This window comes from Mixophyes fleayi, chromosome 2 (assembly GCF_038048845.1).
Source record: "Mixophyes fleayi isolate aMixFle1 chromosome 2, aMixFle1.hap1, whole genome shotgun sequence".
Classification (NCBI taxonomy): domain Eukaryota; kingdom Metazoa; phylum Chordata; class Amphibia; order Anura; family Limnodynastidae; genus Mixophyes; species Mixophyes fleayi.
Window position 1 is genome coordinate 715,445 of NC_134403.1, and position 21,684 is coordinate 737,128.

Genomic DNA, 21,684 nt, shown 5'->3' on the forward strand with positions numbered 1-21,684 from the left:
GAACAAATGACATACAGGCCAGTTATAGTATTGATGGCAGAGCTTGTAAGTTAGTCGTTGCATATGGTCTGGTTTCAAACCTCCGCTGTCGTGCACTACATTGTAGTGCGTTGGGGATACTGTGCCCACTCTCACAGACTGGCTGATAATAAAGAAGTCATACCTGGAAAAATGTAGAAGGGAGAAACATTTTTGAAAATAAAGTATTACAATAACCAGGGTCAGTCTGTTGAGTGCTTAGGTAAACTGGTTACATAGTAAAACACAAAAACACAGCCCAAGACACTCCCATTAATCTAGGGACCAAGCAGTGGTGTGACATGACAACTGTGAATCACAATGGTACCTTTGTCTGACCCTCTCCCCTTCCAGCATACTTAAGGTGCACGGCACATTATTGGTCCTCAGCCCGTGTTGCCAGAACCTGTACAGCCCACATGACAGCCATCGTTCTACCATTTAATGGTTCCATAACAAACAATTTTGAACATTACACACCATTCAGGTCTGGTGACTTCAATATCAACTACTGTTCCCGGTGGTGGATTTTGTAGGCGGCCACCAAAACTTGCAAAGAATCTGGCATTTATTCGTTTCTTCACCACAACTACTGTCAGTTTAGGGCTGGGAAAAAAAAGAACACATCACATTTTTTTTCCACGTATACAAATAGTTACCAACTTAGATTTATTTGATAATCTAAGAATCTGAGTCACATTGGCTGCTCTCAATTATTTATTATGATTTATTTATTTGACATCATAGATCCATAGCACCAGATACAGAATTACATTCTAGATGGAGGGGTGGCGAGAGACAGTAGGACCAACTGGGAGAACAAGGAGATGGCAGACGAAGGAAGAGCAGGTGATGGTCAGGCAAGCTTTAAAAGGTGAATTTTAATTGACCGTTTGAAGGACTGAAGAGTGGGGGAGAGTAGAGTGAGGCGGTGTAGGGCATTCCAAAGATTGGGGGCAGCATGGGAGGAGGGGTAATGAGAGGTGAAGTGTGGCAGAGGTCAGAGGTGGAGCAGGTATGTATCTCAAGTCAGAGATGTAAGAGAAAGAAGTGTCAGTAGGGGCTTTGTAAGTGAAAGTAAGGTGCTTGAACTGAATTCTGAAATGGACAGGGAGCCAATTAAGGTATTTACGTAGTGACGTAGCAGAAGAGGTGTGGTGGGAGAGGAAGATGAGGCTAGCCGCAGCATTCTGCATGGATTGAAGGCCAGTGAGAAGGAGGTTGCAACAGTAAAGATGAGAAATGATGAGTGATCGGACCAGGATTTCGATTGCTTCCCAAGACAAGGAGAAGATGGATTTTCCTGATGTTGCAGAGGAGGAAGTAGCAAGATTTGGTGAGGGACTGGGTATGAGGCATAAAAAGCTGAGGGTGACTAAGGCAGCGGGTTTAGGTTACAGGAAAGAGAATTATGTTGTCAACCAAGAGGGAGCTATTGAGAGGGACAGCAACACTGGCGGGAGGAAAGATGATTACTTGAGTTTGAGGATGCGCTGTGACATCCAGATAGTTACAGCCAAAATAATTGGGTTAGGAAGGCGGGAGAGGGGTCAGGGTAGGTGTGATGATACCGGCTTTAAATGTAACCCTCTGTGCCGCACAGCTGGCCTACCCGATACTATCCAATGTTCAAAATCCCCTACCCAAATATCCAAAATAAAATAAATTTAACAGAACGGTAACACCAAACAGCAATAAACAATAACCTGCAACAAACACTACAGTCTGGCACAGACAGTATACAGGGTATAATGAAAACAACTCACCAGTATCCACTCAGGGACTGCTGTCTATCCATTCAAACTTCTCTCCCTCTCTTCTTTGTGGCTACTAGCAAGGCAGTGGTCCTGAGTCACTGTCACTCCGCCTTCGGCAGACACACAGCTCCCCAAGACCTGGAGAGGTAGATCAAGACAGAGGCAGTACTCCAGGGACCAATTGTCCCTTTCCTGTCAGGACAGAGGCCTCAATGCCAGCCTGAATTCAGCTATCACTTGGTAGTGAATGCCAATTAGCTGTTCTCTGGAGCTCCTTTTTAAAGTCATAAATGACCTGCGCAGGAGTTTCAGGATCTGCCTGATTGGTCCTTTTCTGTGTATTCCTTTTCACAGGTAAACATACATACAAAGGGTTAGCAGATGAGCCACTCTTGATATAATTAAGGATATATATTGTTCTGTGGCTATACAGCAGAGTTTATTTAAACAGGAGAGATCACAATCCAGACACATTACATTTAAATTCACAATGCAGTCCTCTGTAATTAAACATAGAGCTCTATCTGTGTACCGTTCCCCTATCTTAACACGAGACCCCCTGGCGTGATGCACATTCATACAGGACTGGTGGACAATAATCCTTTTGCCTAGGCTGAAACAATGGACTAGTCTGCAAGATAAGAAAACCATGCTGACAAACATTAATAACTTACAAACAGAATATATACAAGTTTATATATGACTGACAAATATGGGGAACCAGAGGGCTAGAAAAAGTAAATATTTTTATTGTCAACATGTGAGAAACGAGGTGCAGACTGGTTGAGGTGATCTTAATACCTCGTTTTACCACAGCAGGAAAGAGATTTGCGTGTCATCAGCATAGAGGTGGTATTGTAGGCAAATGATTGAATAAGTTCACAGAGAGAAGTGCTGTAGAAAGAAGAGCAGAGGGCCAAGGACAGAGCCTTTGGTTCCAATAGAAAGAAGAAGAGGGGGAGAGTCAGAAGCAGAGCTGCTAAAAGAACGGCCAGAGAGGTAGAAGGTAAACCAGGAGAGAGTTGTTTTGCAAGGACCTAGGGAGTGTAGGGTGGCGAAGAGAAGAGAATGACTGACTGAGCAAAAGCAGCAGAGAGGTCGAGGAGTATGAGAAGGGAGAAGTGACCTTTGGACTTCGATGAAAGTCGTTTGTTTCTTTAGCAAGGGTTTCTTTAGCAGTTTCAGTTGAGTGAAGGGGGACAGAAGCCAGACTGGAAAGGTCAAGAAGAGAGTGGAAGAAGAGAGTGTCAGACAATTTAAGACAAGTAGTTTGAGAATTTTAGAAGCAAAGGGAAGGAGAGAGGGTTTTTTTATTTTTTTTTGAGAAAAGGGGAGACTAGCGCATGCTTGAAGGTCGAGGGGAAGATACCTCTGGGGAGGTGAGCATGGTGACAACAGGCATTGGGAGAGAGGGAACTTAGAGGGGAGAAGGTCAAGAGGACAGGTTGTAGAGGAGGAGGAGAGAGTGAGGATCTCAGACAGTGTTACAGGAGGGTAGGAGCCAAGGGTGGCAGAAGGAATGAGAGAGAGGACGGGTGGGAGGGAGGGGGGGGGGGGAGTAGAGTCTGACGAGAGCAAATATCCTTGTGGATAGAGTCAATCTTGCCTTTGAAGTAGGTGGCAAAATCAAGAGCGGTGATGGATGAAGAGGAGGAGGTGGGAGAGGGGGGTGGTGCAAGCGATAGAGAGGGTAAAGGAAAGTAGATTGAGGTCAGAAAGTGGGAAGACAAAATTAAAGTTGAGAAATCACAGAGATGGGAGAAAACTAGGTTCAGGGAGTGACAGTCACAGTGGGTTGCAGAAGTTGTCCATTGGGAGAGGACATAGGAAGAGTGAGTTCGGAGTTTAGAGGCAGCTGTTGTAATAGGTGAGTCGGTAGCGATGTTAAAATCACGAACAATCGTAGGAAGATCATAAGAAATGAAATGGGAAAGTCAGGGAGCGAAGTTGTCAAGAAATTGGGAGTAAGGGCCAGGGGGACAACAGATGACAGCAGCACAAAGGTGGAGAAGGGAGAAGAGATTGATTGTGTGCGCTTCAAAGGAGGAGAAGGCAAGGGATGGTTCAAGGGGATAACACTGAAGGTGTAGTCTGGAGACAATAGAACACCTCTCTGGATTTCCCCAGGACTGGGAGCGTGCGAGACAGAATGACCACCATGGGAGACTGCAGCGGGGGAGCAGTATCAGAGGGGAAGATCCATGTTTCTGTAAGGGCCAGGAGACCAAAGGTGTGAGAGGAAAGATCATGAATGGGAGTGAGCTTATTGCAGACAGATCTTGCATTCCAGAGTGTGCAGGAGAGGGGCAGTGTGTGAGAGAAAGGAGGGGAATAAGGTTGGTGGGATTGGATGTTCTGGGGGACCAGATGATAAAAGTTGCGGAGGTAGGAGCAACAGCACAGACGGATTAGACTTGGGCATATAGTATGGAGTACTGTGTGGGAGAGTGGGTGTTAAATGTAGAAGAATAAGATACATGTGATGCAGTAACAGAGTTCTTGCATAGTCATGAAATAGAGTAGGCAGGTCAGTTCAAACTCAGTTTCAACTCTTCATACTTGTGATGACAGTTAAAGTCTTGAGTAGAACTGACAGTACAAAGATAAAACAGAAGTAAAAAACAGTTGTTGCAGGGTGAGGAAGTGGCTAAGTAAGTAATACAGCAGGCTATTTAAACAGAGGGGATGTTGCAAGTAAACTGACAGGATAAACTTTCATGAGCTGAGAAGGAATTAAAATCAGAGTCCAAAACAGACTTCTTGTGGTGTGATGCATGCAGCCAGGAAGAGAAGGAAACATCAGGATTAGGATAAGTAGATTTTTTACTCACCGTAAAATCTATTCCTCTGACTCCATTGGGGGACACTGCGAGACATTGGGGTATAGTAGGTGGGACTACTTATTAACTTGTTTGTTCCTCACACTCCTCCCCTACTAAGCCCTTCCACTCCAACTCAGACCTCAGTTTTGCATAACCAAGCCAGGAAGAAAAGAGAAGCAACACAGAAAAGAGCACCAAAAAACAGCACTACTTTCAGAGCAAGGGAGGGTGCGCAGTGTCCCCCATTGAATTTGAAATCGATTTTACGGTGAGTGAAAATCTTCTTTTCTCTTTCCTACCATTGGGGGACACTGCGAGACATTGGGGACATACCAAAGCTGCCTCTAAGGAGGTATTGCTCTTGAACGGCTGCACGCAACATCCTGCGCCCAAAGCTCGCATCAGCGGATGCAAAGCCATGTAACCAAGAAACTCTAAAGATGTGTGCTTAGCCACCCTGAACAACTGCTTTACCGAAGCACCAACCGCCATGGAGAGTGAGTTCTAAAGTCACCAGATCAGGATAAGTGGCGCGAACATCCCACCGAATGGTGGAAGAGATGTAGCGGGCATGAGTGTCTAGAAACTGACCAGTCCCACTATTAAGTGTCCAAAAGGACGAAGAGGACATCAGTCTCACGGATAAAGACACTGCGGTCGATCTGGCACAGAAGAGCACAAACCACATCCAGCCGAGGGAGTGTGTCACATGAAAAGGAGGAAGAACAGAATGCATGATTTAAAGCGGCAATGTCGGGTTAAGTGTTTAAACACTTAATCTGCGGTGGCTTGACATTGCCGCTTTAAATTTAAAGATATAATGCAGTGCAGACGTACCAGCGGGTCTCTTACCCCTGGAAGTCCCGTTTTGAGAATTACTCTGAATTGTACATGAAATACACAATCTCAATAGAAAAATAAGGGTCCCTTTTCAGACCTATTGCAATGTAAGAAACGTTACATAGGATAAATATAGAATATATATATTTATTTTTTGTAAACCTGTGTGTCCGGAAATTTACTCACGTTGTATACTGGTAATTTCCCACACTCTGCAATAAGTTCCGTCTGCTATGATATAGATAGATAGATAGATAGATAGATAGATAGATAGATAGATAATGTGTTGGGAGGAAAATGTATACTGCACCAGACTGTAGAGGTAGCTGCAGTACAAGAAGCCCGCCACACACTGTAGGAGGGGGAAGCTCCGCTATCTCTGTCATGTCTGCCTCCTTGTATAGCTGACCAGTCCTATAATATGGCTGTCAGCTGTGTGAACAGAGCACTTGGCAGAATTTTACTGTGCCCAGCCTACCGCGCTTCTCCTGTCAGCGCATTGCGTCCTACGGAGTGCAATCGCTGTCTTATCCCCCTTAGACCTGCCGCGTCCATGGCAGTGCATTCTGCTTGTTGTCTAGGAGGAGCAATACCTGCAAGTGTAGTAGGATGGGAGGAGAGGCTGTTCTAGCTTCACTCCCGCCCGACCTGCATACAGCTGCTTTGTCTGCCTCTATCAGTAGACTAATTACATAGCCATTCTACAATGATTATATATTGTTAAAAAAAATCAAGTCAAATCAAACCCCCAATAAAACTCCCCAAGCAAAGATTAGCAATAAAAGTTTAAAATAAGCAGAAAAAAAAAAAGACATGGTAACATGGAATAAGAAATAAAAATGCACTTTCTTAATACAGCTGAGACACCGGTGACACTAAGGTAAGCTCAATAAGTGAAACATCTACACTGTATGTCACTTCATATATTCATAACACTTACCTATAATCTTTACCAGCAGACTTTATACAATCAATAAACTGCTGGATTTCATAGTTCACAACGATTTTGAGCTGACCGTCACCCACTCCATCTCGGTAGATAACGATACGGGCCGGAAGAGTACCATTACATTTGTACCAGGCGTGCAAAGCAGCTGTAGAGACATATTTGGTTATAATTTGGAGAAAAGTAGCCAAACACAGATATCTACTATTAGGGAGGTCATAAGCCTACAACAGCCAGACATGTTATTGTTACAGAATAAAGATCAGACCATCGATTTGCACATTTAAATACACATCACTATGCAATTATATTATTTGCTGACCTTCCACTCCAGAGTCCTTTGAAAACCATGGATGTAACCATTTCCCCTGCTCTGTTTGCATACAAAATGGTGCATTGCACCTGTTACAAATAGTTAATCCATATAAGTCTAGTTATGGACATTTAATGTATGCAAAACTCGTTTGCAAATTAGCTGTGTTGGAATTAATGTTACAGGAGAGTGGAGTAAATCTATAGGCGTCCCCTCTTTCAAAGAAAGTGGCCCGGTATAAAAGTTATTGCCTGGTGATTAGATGTGATCACCAGACAATCACCTACTAAGGGGACTCATTAGAAAGAAGATAGTCCCCTCTTCAAACAGTATGCTCCCTTAGTAGTTATTGTCTTCTGATCACCAAATAACATATACGTCGATGAATGGCGGGAGTGTTTATAATGTACAGATATCCCCCATCCTGACTTCAGTAAACTCAGGGACACCATCATTTGAGGTGGTAGGTTGTGTATTTTTTAAAATGGCTGCTTGACTACCCAAATTATTCACACACATTGTATGCATTTCATTCAAGTCAGTGCAAACTTGCAAAAAGATGCATATATTTCAAGTGCAGATTTCATAATGAAAACCTGCGTGTAGAATGCTGCTTTTTCTGCTTTTGTAAAGGTGGATTGATGCAAAAGCAAGAATCACAAAGTATTTATTGGCGATTGTCACAAACACGCTCCCAGCTGCCGTGACTTTGGGGTGTTTGCTGTATGAGGTCACACACGATTTCAGCCCGCAGTCTCTCTCACCTATCACACAGGTTCTAGACCTACGGAATCGCCCTTAAACACAGCGCTCTCACACCCCCAGACACTTCAGGTTCTGCCACCTATTGGGTACGGGCAATAGGACCCCAATATACTGTCCCACACTGGCACACAGGCTTCTAGTTCCACAAACTAGCAAGACTCACACCAGCACACACAGGGTTACCTCTTCACACCTCCAGACTGTTACACAAATGTAAATACAAGCACACACAGCTTGTTAATCAAATGTATCAACAAATCACACAGGGTAACCTGGACGAGCAATCTCTTCTAAACAGGCTAATGAATTCTTTAGAGTATCAAGGACGCAACTTATTAAATTTTAGATTTAATATACGAAAATACAGGGAATTCAGATATAAAGAAAAATAATGAATAAACAATATAGTACATTGATATAACAAGCAAAAAACTGTTTAAAATAAAAAGGATTACATTCAGATTTGCACTTACATTAATTGCAATCTGGCCAAGGGGAATTTGGCTAGGAAGATGGACAGCTTATCAATGTAACTTGATTTCCCCAAAAGTATGACACTTTTTCCCCTCAGAACACAGATTTTTAAGCAAACTCAAATGGGACGGCATTCACAGGGGCAGTGTGAATGCTAATGTGGGGGCGGAAATGTCCCCTGGGTGTTACCTCAGGTTTGGTCAAACTATTCCTAAGTTTTGACCTGTCAGTAATTCTTCACAGATATATCTCAGAGAAATAACACCCCCCTCAATAAACCGGTCATAATCTCCTGCACGTTTAAATACCAAATATGGTGAGATTACAACAATATCCAATCTCATCCTGGAATACATGTGCCTATGGTTGTTCCCGGGGTAGTTGGTATCTACGTTTTAAGACCCTTGTGTGGTTTTTGCCCCTCAGTACGGAGTGCCATCCAGATTTCCCCAAAATATGAACTATGACAACATTTTCCTTTGAAGGTCATATTTCTATATACCTGCATAGAGACCATGCAGATTGTTATACCAGAGTCTCCAAGATTTGCACCTAGGCGTCTGGCTCTCCAATTTACACCCATGAGTTAGCTTGTGTTTACACTACCTATTGGAAGGAAGTCAATTAGCTAGGGAAATACATGATCAAATACAATGGATGTCTGTGATCTGCATATTTTAAGCTGGTCTCTGCACAAAGGGTTTACCTAACTCAATTACCTGCTCCTGGGCTCATTTGGTCACACATTTATCTGAGTTGAACATCAGGTTAATTTAGGTATTCATGCAAAGATTTATTTGGGTTCTGACATTCAATATTCTATTTCAGCATATCAGATCTATGCTCTCATCCTGACAGCGATAATTAGAACATACCACCACATACTTGCTTTTATTTCTCTTCCAATTAAATGCAATTCCAATAAAATACTTTGTGTTTTTGGGTAGATTTTCTTTGCAGTGTTAGGAAGTATAAGTAAATGAAAATTATATTATGGAAAGTATACTTTGTGTGGTACTGCATAAACAAATTATGGATATTGTGAAGGGGGCGCTGTTGTGTGTGCGCGCGCACACAAACATAGTACAAACTGTGCATGTGCAGCACAGTGCACGTGCCAACGGTCACACTAACTGTGCACGCGCCAACGACGCGTGCGCAGTTACATAGCAGGACCCCAATGTGTGCGTCGACTCAAATCAGCACGTACACAGTGGGGAGAACAGCCAGGGGTGATGACATCATCACCCCTGGACACAAACACGTGTGTGTGTGGTGAATCACGTTGTTGCTGGGGAGGCTGGGAGTTTCCGGGTCTGGACTATAAAAGGACTTCCCCTCGGTCTCTTTTTGCCTGTCTGCCCCTGGACAATGAGCACTACACTACAGAAAACACACTACAGGAAATTGTTAATAGGGACACATTACAGAATAGATCTATATTACACTATAGAAAAGGCAGTATACTATTCTATAGGGATACACGACACTACAGAAAATATATATTCTACTACACTACAGCAAATGATAGGAATAAACTATACTACTACAGAAAACCTACACTACACTACAGAAAAGCACTCTATACTACAGGAACGTTCTCGACATTGCAGATCAAGAATCGGATCCGGGATACAAGGATTTGATAAGTATCATTGATAAATATATATATATATCTATAAAGTTATATGTTTGCAATGTTGATTTGACTATTTATATTCATATATTGTTTGATATCTGATAGTTAAATCAATATTATAAATACTAATTCTTATCTACGCTACATATGTAAAGCTAGGATAGTGTAAGAAATAAAAGTGGTGAACCTAGGGTTCATTTTATATTGATATACTAGGTTATGTTGAACAACGTTATGATATATGTGTGAACTGTGAATACAACCTTTTCTGTGTTAACAGTAAAATACTTTGATTTAAATACATACATATGTTGTGAGTATTTATAACAAATATATACTGTGAAGCACTGCTGAGATACAGTGGTTATTGGATAAATAATTCTGTAAAGCTTAAGTAAGAGTTTTATAACAAGTGTATCGGAGAACAGAAAGGACAGCGGGCGCATGTGAGACGCTACCACAGATATTGATGTTGGAATGTGATCAGACCAAATAAGGCAAAAATAGGCTCAGAACAGGGGTGAAAAAACAAAAACTCAGCAGCAAAGGGGATAAACATGGATGCTCAAACTGTCCCACCCCCTCTCTCAAATGGCTCAGCCCCATTTCCATTCCATAAATCAACCATGTGCTCTGGAGCTTGAGTAAGCTAATAATGGTGAGTTCCCTTTAAATGGTACATAAAGTGTGTTGTGTCTAAGGAGCAGGAATTGTTCAGTAGTATAAACTAAGATAATTAAACATACAGCCTGTTAAAATCTATTTGGCATAGCAGACACTATTACAGAGTCATCCCTTTCCCTAACCCTCACACTAGCAACATGGAAGTCCAATCTGCCCCACTTCCTCTCTCTAAAACACTAGGAGAAAATGGAGAGGAGAAAGTCTGCATTTTGGTCTGAGGTTCTAAATCCTGCTCTCAGCCAGGCTTGTTTTATTTAAGATGGTTTTTGCACATCCTTCTAATCCATGATCAAGACGAAAGAGTCACTTATTGTCAGGCGCGGGCTGGCGGATTGCAGCCCCTGAGGGCGCCCAGGCGGCCGCATCACGTGTCACGTGATGCGGCCGCCTGTGCGCTGACGCGGCCGCGTCCCATGTCACAAGATGCGGCCGCCTGTGCGCCCCATGTCATGGGATGCGGCCGCCTGTGCGTCCCATGTCACGAGATGCGGCCGCCTGTGCGCCCCATGTCATGGGATGCGGCCGCCTGTGCGTCCCATGTCACGAGATGCGGCCGCCTGGGCGCCCCATGTCACGTGATGCGGCCGCCTGTGCGCTGACGCGGCCGCGTCCCATGTCACAAGATGCGGCCGCCTGTGCGCCCCATGTCATGGGATGCGGCCGCCTGTGCGCCCCATGTCACGTGATGCGGCCGCCTGTGCGCTGACGCGGCCGCGTCCCATGTCACGAGATGCGGCCGCCTGGGCGCCCCATGTCATGGGATGCGGCCGCCGGGGGAAAAAAACAGTCGGAATTGCCTCCGGGGGGCAGCCGGCCGGCCTACCCCCCGGCCCTAATAGCGGTGAGAATGAGCGGCCCGTGGGACCGATGCCCCCCCTGCTTATTGTTACAATGCATACTCTAACAGTATGTATCATTACACATTAATTGCATCTACTTAACAAGTTTAAAGGGACTATTTTGCAAATATAACCTCTATTCTATGTGTAACAGTTTTTTTATATACATTCTCTACAAGACTGTATACTGCACTTTCTGCAACAAAACTTTTGACATTTTCAGGGGTCGAGATTAGGAAGTCCTTGGTCTATGGCTACCCACCTGTTTAAACCTGAGGACAGGCGTGCAACATGACTGAGTGTGAACAGATTTTGGTTGAAATCAGGTAACATTGTTAAAATTACATGGTGAAGGAAACCAGCTGTCAGAGGACTTGATGAAGCTAATCCCCCAAAAGATGGGAGTATCAAAACAGGAAATTACTATACACACGCTCCTAAAATTTAAGTTTTTTCTTTTATTTTGTTTGTAATCTAAGCTACTTGCAAAGTGTTCATTCTTCAAATCAGTTAGTTCTCAAATGGTCAGGTTGTCATTCTTTCAGTCACAGAAGGTGAACCAAGTATAGCCAGGGGTATGAAACTTGATGGACTCTGTTTGCCATCATACAAATTGGCACTGCCGGACTTCCCGATTCACTGACCATGGAAACCACAGATGTGATCCGATGACTGGATTATCAGCTGTGATTACTCAATGATCAGTTGCAAGAAGTAGCTGCATACATGACATAACTACTAAGCCATAGCTACGTGGGAACAATAAGTTTTGCAGAGAATTGCAATTCTACTAGTTAACCATTACTTTTACCTTGCATACAGACTTTAAGCCCATCAACAATCTCTTGCTTCTGGTCCTGGATAACACAACGGGAAAACCAACTAAAAAATAATTTTAAAAAAAGTCACAGAAAGAAGGGAAGGAGAGGATTTTTGTACTTCCGTTAAATCTGTTTCTCTGATTCCGTCTGGGGGACACTGCTACCATGGGTTGTGGAGGGGGGCACAGGAGTTTGCACCTAGCTAGTTAACATTAGGAACTACTGACAGACCCCTCCCCTCTACAATCCCCCTGTCACCTCCCAGTTAATTAAAAAGCCCAAAAGGAGAAAAGGCCAATCAACCAAGAGCACACAGAAGAAAAGCAGAAGGGATGCATCGCAGTGTCCCCCAGACGGAATCAGAGAAACGGATTTAACATAAGTACAAAAATCCTCTTTTCTCTTTCATCCAGTCTGGGGGACACTGCTAGCATGGGGACGTTCTAAAGCAGCCCCCTAAGGGTGGGACCACTCTGAAAGCCCGTCCCGTAGAGCACTATGGGCAAAATTTGCATCCACGGACGCACACACATTAAACTGATAAAATTCAGTAAAAGTTATTTACAGAGGACTAGGTGGCTGCTCTGCAAAGCTGGTCCGCAGAAGAAAGAAATATAACTTTCCAGGTCAGAGACCTAAAATCTGTCGCAAGTAATGGTTCAAAAGGAGGCCCTGTAACCATGTGAAGCACCAGGTTAAGATCCCATGGTGCTGGAGGCTGAATGTAAGGAGACTGGATATGCAAGACTCCCTGAAGAAACGTCAAATGCGATGATCGATGCAAGCTGAAACAGGCTTACGAGCTCGCAGCAGAGTGTTCACTACACTGGGGGTGAAACCCCTAGCCCTCCAGTGCCTGGCTTCAAAAGATATGCCGTTAAATACAGCCGAGGTAAATCCTGGAGAAGAAATTGACCCTGAAGGAGAAGATTGTCTCGTAGCGGAAGACGATGTTCTCGCCCTACTGCCAGAGATTATGTCCACATACCACACTCGACGCAGCCATGCAGGTGCTACCAGAATTACCGGCAGACCTCCCTGCCTCACCCGTCTGAGTACTCTAGGAATCATGGGGATTGGGGGGGGGGGGGGGTAGGGGTTAACAGATATCCCAGCCTGAAGTCCCATGACATTGTCATGACGTCTACTGCTACTGCCAAGTGGTCTCTTGCCCTTCGCAAAACCTGGGAACCTTTCTCTTCTGTCTGGAGGCCATGAGATCTTGATCCGGCAGACCCCAACTCTGAACCAGAGACTGAAAGACTTCCGGATAGAGGGACCACTCTCCTGGCATCATCGCATGGTGACAGATAATCGGCCTCCCAGTTATTTATCCCTGGAATGAACACTGCAGAGATTGCTGGAACATATTGTTCCGCCCAGGCGAATATCTGAGCTGATACCCGCAGTGCAGCTGCACTTCTCGTTCCTCCCTGTCTGTTGACATATGCCACAGCCGTGGCATTGTCAGACTGAATTCTGACTGGATGACCCTGAACAAGGTTCTGGGCCCCTTGAAGGGCCAAAAGGATGGCCTTCAACTTTAACCTGTTGATGGATAGGGAGGACTCCTGGACTGACCAAAGACCCTGGAGCCAGAGATGAAAGACTATGGCTCCCCAACATTTCAGGCTGGCGTCTGTGGTGACTATGAACCATGACCATGGAGCAAAGGACCTGCCCACCGACAGGTGATCTGGAATCAGCCACCACTGAAGCGAATTCCTCGCATACAGAGACAGGGAGATCCTTTGGCAATCCAAATGTAGGTGGGATCCCGACCACTTTGTCAAAAGGTCCCACTTAATGCACTGGGAATAAGCACGACCGAAAGGGATCATCACGAAGGAGGCCACCATCTTCCCTAGGAGACGCATGCACAAGTGAATTGAAGGACTGGGAGAGGACAAGACCTGAGATATTATCCTCTGAACCGACCAGATTTTCTCTTCTGGCATATACACCTTCTGTTGCTTGGTGTCCATGATGAGTCCCAGGAAGATCATGCGTTGCCGAAGAACCACCTGGGATTTCTTTAAGTTTATTAACCACCCATGGCTCTCAAGGAAACTTATGGTGAGAGACAAGTGCTGTTGTAAGCGAACCTGAGGAGGATTTTATGAGAAGATCGTCTAAATAAGGCACAACCTGAACTCCCCTTGAATGAAGACAAGCTGCCATTACCAACATGATCTTTGTGAAAACCCTTGGAGCTGTGGAGAGGCCGAAGGGAAGAGCCTGAAACGGATAGCGAGATGCCCCCACAGTGAATCTCAGGAGTGACTGAAAGCCGCTCCAGATAGGAAAGTGGAGGTATGCGTCTTTTATGTCTATAGAAGCCATAAACGGATTCCATTCCAAGCCGTTTATTACTGACCTCAAGGACTCCATCCGAAATTTGTCCACTTTTAAGTGCACATTTAGATTCTTTAGATTCAAGATGGGTTGAAAGGAACCGTCCGGCTTCCTGACAAGAAAAAGATTTGAGTAAAACCCTTTCCTTTTCTGGTTTTCTGGGACCCTGCAAATAACTATTGCTGAAAGAAGAGAAGCGACAACTCTGTCGCGGATCTCGGGGTAGCGGGGTTACAAAGAAACGATGTGGAACAGGACCCAAAAGACCTATCATGTACCCCCCTTGTTATAATGCCCCGAATACAAGGATCCTGAGAGGACGCTGTCCACTATTCCTGAAAAAAGAGCCAGACACCCCCCCCCACTATCGCCACCTCCTGGCGAGTATTATGTCAGTCAGGATGCAGGCTTCTCCTGAACCTTGAAAGCCTCACGTCTAGCTGAGAAAGAGGACCTACCTCTGACTGAGAAGCCTCTAGCATTTGGCTGTCTGCCCCCTGAGAAAGGAGGTCCCCCGAAAGGACAGCCTAAATTAGCTGAAACGCGGGGGACGGGCTCTGCCTGCAGTCACTGGCAAAAAAGTGCTTTTACCACCCGTTGCCTGAGAAATGATACTCTCTAATTCCAGCCCGAACAAACCTGATGCTGAAAAAGGAATGGTTTCTAGGGATTTCTTAGATTCCGAATCCGCATCTCAGAATTTCAGCCACAAGGTTCTTCTTGCTGAAATTGCCGAAGTCTGAATAGAGGAAACAGATGCTGCGTTCTGAGCTGCCTCATAAAGATACCACTTGTCACTCTGATTTTGGACACCATAACCTCTGCCAGTGAGAGCCCTCAGCTCTCATCTGACAGGGCAGTGTCCGTGCTGCGGTTCTGGGTGTGCGCTCTCTATGGTAGAACACTCCAAGGTCTGCTTTAAAGTAAAAGTCCTAAAGAAAATTAAAAAATGAAAAGTAAAGAAAAATAAATTAAAATTTAATAAAATACAGAACATGAAAAAAATAGCCCAACTCCTTGGGAACCTACAAAAAACTGGGAAGTGACAGGGGGATTGTAGAGGAAAGGGGTCTGTCAGCAGTTCCTAAAGTTAACTAGCTAGGTGCCAACTCCTGTGCCCCCCTCCACAACCCATGGTAGCGGTGTCCCCCAGACTGGATGAAAGAGAAAATAAAATAAAAAACACAACACATCGCTCCTTAACTAATAAACAAGCAAATGTATGTTATCTTTTCTATGTTATTGGGTTTTATGTACTGGTTAAATATTCTAACCCTGGAATACTGCAAATATTGTCTAATTTGCACTAGACAGTTAAACAAAATTGTATTATACACCATTTTACAACTCCACCATATTAATCACACCAACCCCTTGTGTCTGCTTGATGGGCATTCCCCAATGAACCATTACTGAAATGCAACTGAATTCAACACCTCGGTTAGCTGGGAGTGCAGAGCAGTTTGATTTCCGCTGTCCATGGAGGCTGGGTCCAGCAGTGATGGACAAAAGGCGGCCCTCTGAGCCCTCAACTGCTGCCACATGTCCTTCTTGCTTTATAGTCCGATTTGATTATAGGTTGTAACACTTGTTTAAAATGCCTGTTGATGTTATTACAGATAGGGGAGTGTCTTTCTAAATTAAGTGTATTGTTTTAACTTCTTACTGAGATTGAGGGTAATGAGTGACCTTTATGAAGGTTAGAGGGTCGCCCAAAGTGGCCCCTAAAGTGCATCAAGTTGACTATCACTGTGCTAAATTCCCCAGCCCCATCTCCTGTTTATAAATGAACCGTGATGTCCTCTTGAGACCAAGTAATTGGACATAAGCTGATAATGGTGAGAGTCCCCATCAAATTGTACATGAAGTGTGTTGTGCCCAAGTAGCAGGAATTGTTCAGCGGTAAACAGCAAATGCTTCATAAACATACAGCTTTCTAAAATATATTCGGCACAGCAGACATTACCGGGTCATCCCTTTGTTCATACTGGCAACAAAGCCAGCAATTGATCTTCGTCCTGATAAGGTATCATGGTAGCAATCGATTCCAACGATCATCATTTTTTCCACCTAAAGAAAACATCACGGCTTCTGGTTTGTAACAAGTTTCTGACTTCATTGCATCTAAATTGACAATATCAGCGGTGATGAAAAGAACATTTTCTTTTACAAAGAACAAACAAAAACAATTGTATTTAGTATTTTAAGCCCTTTTGTCTGAATCCACAGGAGCCTTAGGGTATAGAGACTCAGGCAAGAGTGAGAGAGCAAGAGACCATGTCCTCCCATATCAAGGGTGGGTGTCCAGTGTTCAACGTATTCAGAGAAAAATCCCATTTTATCTTACATTCTATGGGGGACACTGGAACCTTAGGAACTTTCCAAAGCTGCTGCCATGGGGAGGGGGGTGCACAATGCTTTATGTCAAAACTAGCACCTTTGTATGAAAACACATTCAGCTGAAGCTCTCGACACACTAACCCAGAGGTACATCCTCAAGAGCTACCAGCAGTTCACATTTTCAGGATTTCTTTAATTATATACAGACAAGTTAATCTATATGAGTCTGTAAATAACCCACCTGTTATCTCTTGAGGACTGGATTTGTGCACCTCTACACTAACCAGTCTGGTAGAGTGTGCCCTCTCATTTTCAATAACATATTTTCAATAACATTTTTCCATGCTCCGATGTAAGCCTGGCGTATTAAATAAGTGATCCACCTAGCAATAGTTTGCCTTAATGCTGGCCAACCCCTGTTGTGGGCATCACAAAAGATTCTGTTATTCAAAACTCTAGAATCCTATTAATATAGGTCTTTAGAGCCCCTCCTCTTGTAAAGACTGACCATGGCCAAGTTGAAATGACAGTATCCAGATTCAAGTGGAATATAGACACTACCTTTAGTCTGTAAGGAGGGTTTTGTCTGAACAGCCCCACCCTCAAGAAAAAATATCAGACCTGCAAGACAGAGCCTCCAGCTCTGGAACTCGTCTTACTGTAGAGATGACCAAAAGAAAGCTGGTCTTCCATGTAAGAAATGTCAACTCCACTGGCTTCAAAGGGGGTATTCAACCAAGCACAGAGTGTATCCAGGATGGCTGCGAAGGTACTCTGCGTTACGACAAGATTGCGGATTTCCCTTATAAACCACCACCCCGCCCCCCCCCCCCCCCCGTCCCGCCCCAGGTCGAGGGGAGAAATCCGCAATGTTGTGGTACCGTATTAACAGAAAATGGGATGACTGAATACCCCCTCAAGGGTTCAAAGGGAAAATTATGTAAGGCTTTTAAATCTACATTTAGGTACCAAGGAGCTAAAAGATGAATGTATGGAGGTTGCACATGCAGCACTTGATGCAGAAAAAAAAAAAAAAAAAAAGCCACCTTACCTGAACTTTTTAAAAAACTCCTTCTCAAAGCACTGGCCAGAATCAAGGCTTAAACAGCCATGCCTTAAAGCCAGCCACACTAAACTCTAGAATTGTCCCCATGGATAAGGAGACTAAATCCTAAACGGATTTGGCCGGGCTCAGAGCCCAAACTGGCTCCACATTTGGAGTAGAAAGAGTCCGCAGACCCCTGGCTAAACAAGTCCCTTACCTGAAGCCGTGAAAGATGTATGACAAATGCAACAACATCCTCACTCTTCACCTTGGGACATGATGCAAGCCGATTAAGCCTGTGCTAGGTTTCACCAAGGCTGGGTCTGTGAGATTTGGGTTAGTGAGTGGCAGCTGGCTCCCAGCCTTACACTATGCACATATGGCACCCACTTAGGCAGTTGTGGCTGACATATTGTCACCACACCAGATTTGGTTCTGGAACTTCTCCATTTATCAGACATGAAAGGTAAAGCATGAGGAAGGAGGGACCACTGTAGTAAACATTTAGAAAAAGAGTGAAACTGCAAGAAAGAACAAGACTCCACAGTTAAAGCAATACACAGAAATAAAAATCCCCAGTGTAAAAACTTCCCTGCAGTGAGAGTTAGAAACTGGGACCAACAACTGCTGCTCCTTCCTGACAGTTTAGGAGGCTTTCTTTTGTGAGAAGCCTGCACTAACCTTACAAACATTATAAGTAGCGCCTCAGTGAGGCGGTACCAAGACCATCGGAACCTCTTCCTAACTCTGGAGGGTCTGCACTATTCCCAATGTATAAGCCCCAGTTGCTGTTACCGGCTACAGTACCACAGTGATGTGCTGTACATTGTCCACTGATGGTGGCAACCACTGGGTCAGCTGTCACTACCTGCGGTGGTACCGACTGAATTCCTGTTCTGGGGATAAAGGGGGGGGGGGGGGAAGGTTTCAAGATTCAAGTGTCTCCCATAAGCAAAACTTTTACAAATGGATAAAAAAAATAAAGTTGAAATGAATGGGCTGCACATTGACAGTTTGCATTGAAGGGAGTGTTACTGACCAATTACAAAGCACCATTAACCCATATTCTTAGATTGTGGTCCAATAGCTCCTAACCTAAATTCTTAAAAGTAGTCAACAAATCAATAAACTGAAGACTGACCTGAAGGGTTTGATTGTAAACATTTAACCTACTGAATTTACATTTCTGAGGTGTACAGAATAAAGGAGACTTTTGCCAGAGTTCTAGAACTTTAGTGTACCATGTGCTTAAAGGATAAATCCAAATAAACCTCTTACCAAGCTCATTTATGTTCGATACAATCTGGTTGACTATATCTAAATCAGGCCACACGTTCTAGTATAATGGGTTCTTGGCCCAATACTGCACCATGAGGCGCCCAAAAATGTCACAGATCATTAGAATGTTGGCAGAATCAGCCAGAAAAGGAGTGCAATTGGCCTGTGTGTATGGTTATCTTCCAACCACAACGACCAATCAAAGTCAGAAGACATTTCATTGTAGGGTCTGAATAGTCAGATTTTGTTTCACAGGCCGATCATAATAGTTATTTCATGTAGGTGCCAGCATTTCTACAAAAATACACTTACAGGTATTTCCACACTCCAGAGCTCCCCTCCTAGTTTACAGTTAATCTGTAACAAAATCTTGGAACAGACAGAAAGTACAGTTTGCGGTTTGCTTAAAGTCCTGGCAATCACACACTGGCTCGGGGTGGGGGAGTCCAAACACAGGAACTTCTTTATGGAATCGTATTTCATCTTATTGTTACTGGACAGAATGCAGACTACCTACACAGAAACAAAAAACATTCAGAAAAGATAAATAAAAATCATTCCATCGCAATGTTTATAGTAAAAGAAAAAAAAATCCATGCACACCATTTGTGTATTGTCTGTAATATTCTGCTGGAAGGCTTGTAAATATCCACCTACTGTATCCTCGATTTCAACCCTAAAAGCAAGAAATACCTGTAAGTTTGTGATATATAAAATACATGTTCACAGTACTTACACTAATATAACATTAATTTGGGAAAACTTTACACATGACATTACATGCTCCAGATGCTCACATTACAAAGCAGAGAATGGTAGGAAATGAAATCCTTACCTTACATATTAGTAAAGCAGCAATCTCACATAACTTGCTGTTTAAAATAAAAAAGGCCAACTACCTTTTAAGCAAGCATTTGATAAAGAATTGAAGGACAGCTAAGAAGACAACCATTAATATCTCCTTTTCAAAATCTTTCCGTAGGGCAGACAAGTATGGCTCCGGTAACACAGACTCAGCAGAAATGCACTTGTGACTTCAGTGTTGTGCACAGTGTAGAAAACCTCTGGTCATATGACGGTAGAAGGGGGAAGCAAGGTGAAAGATTTTATAGTGCACCAACAAACTGAGGTCAGAGGGTCATTCCAAAGCCTTTCTGTTCACTACATCATGTGATACTAGAACTATGCAGAACTATAGATCAGTAAATGCAGCCAGAAGCAACAAGCCAAGGAAAATGATTAATTACAAAAGATTCATAGTCTATCAGAGATTCAGGTTATAAAAGCCCCTCCCCCGCAAATTACATTTTGTTATTCACCCAGTTGGGGGACACTAGTACCATGTGGATACTGAGCCACCTTTAAGACATTGGCAGTTTAGATCAAACCTTTTCATCTCCTCCCACCTCTGTATCCCTCCATTCTGAACCTTAACTGTCATAACTGAGAAGGGGAGTTATTCAAAAGCTAAGACTAGGGGTGTTTCAGCAGTTAATTTTTATATTTTTATGTGTAAAATTTCAAATGCCGGCACAGACTCCTTATACACTGCGTGCAAGGTAGTTTCATGGATTCCTGTAAACTGCTGACCCTTCATCCTCTCTCACAAGGGATTAGGGATAAGTGGAAAATTCCACATAAGGCAGACGCTCCTATAGCACAATTGTCTAAAACAAACACTAGTTCAATCCCTAATACTGCAGCACTTCATGACGGCACAAATAGAAAAATGGAAATCATCTTTAAGTCTATTTATATAGTGGTTGGAGCATCTGACACTTATTCCAGCCTCAACTTGGGTTAACAAGTCCATAGCAAAGTGGTCAGTGCAACGTCTGGAGGGCTTGCAGTCAGGGAGGCCTAGAACTGAATTAGTGGCGTTGATTGAGAACATCTGAGAAGCTCTAGACACTGGTCTTACTGGGGCCAGAATTATGGCTTCAGTGATGTCAGCCGTCAAACTTTCTGGCTAAATGCTTAGGAGTCCAACTCGACTCTGGAGTCTTTGCCTTTGTTGGGCAAAGTCTTATTCGATCCAGAACTGTAACATTATTAGCTAGGCAACTGACAAGAAGAGTTCCTTCCTGCCAGTAAAATTTCCAAAAGTGAGAGGAGCCAGACTTAGTTCTTTCATTTTGCAGATAGAGGAAAGGTCCAAAGGGTCAATCAAGGATGCAGTTCTCTGTCCCTCATGGGAGACAGCACAGGCCTGGCCTGGCAAGCCCTCACACAGGCTGCAGTGGCTGTGGTGGGAGCCAGTCTGATTCTCTACCATGATCAGTGTCTCAATTCCACTTCAGATTCCTGGGCGGGAGGCATAATGGATCAGGAATATTTCATCAACCTCCTCAGATCCCCACCAAGAAGCTTTTTCATTATTGGCCTTCCAGTGGACCGAGAGACTGAGGCCTAGGGAGCAGAAATCTGCTTAGAAGTCCTGTAAGACCCCTTCTTTGCATCGCTTAATATTGGGGTCTTTTTCAACTGAATCAGCTGCTAAGCTGTCCATCCTGCTACATGTACCTCCATGAGATGCCCTAGGGATCTAGGGCTGCAAGTGCCTTCACAAGCCTGCAATAGAGTTGGGCCTTTTCCGTGCTGTCTTGTCTGCCTGTGGCCCTTGCCTCCACCTACTGACAGCATCTGAGTTACTACCTCTACAGCAAGGTGGATTTACTCTTCTGAAGGAATAGTTTATCGTATGCAAAAAATGAGAGCTGCTTGTGGCACTCAGGACATTCTCTAGAT

At 43.9% G+C, this 21,684-nt stretch overlaps 1 protein-coding gene across 1 annotated transcript in view; it reads right to left on the reverse strand.

Annotated features, from left to right (window-relative positions):
* LOC142140610 (piwi-like protein 1) overlaps positions 1 to 21,684 on the reverse strand; it is a 228,542-nt gene that overhangs the window by 1,685 nt on the left and 205,173 nt on the right. The window contains 7 exon segments of the mRNA XM_075198311.1: positions 16 to 163; positions 499 to 624; positions 6,378 to 6,531; positions 11,909 to 11,979; positions 16,240 to 16,343; positions 19,249 to 19,449; positions 19,540 to 19,612. Coding sequence (XP_075054412.1) covers positions 16 to 163; positions 499 to 624; positions 6,378 to 6,531; positions 11,909 to 11,979; positions 16,240 to 16,343; positions 19,249 to 19,449; positions 19,540 to 19,612 — 877 coding nt within the window.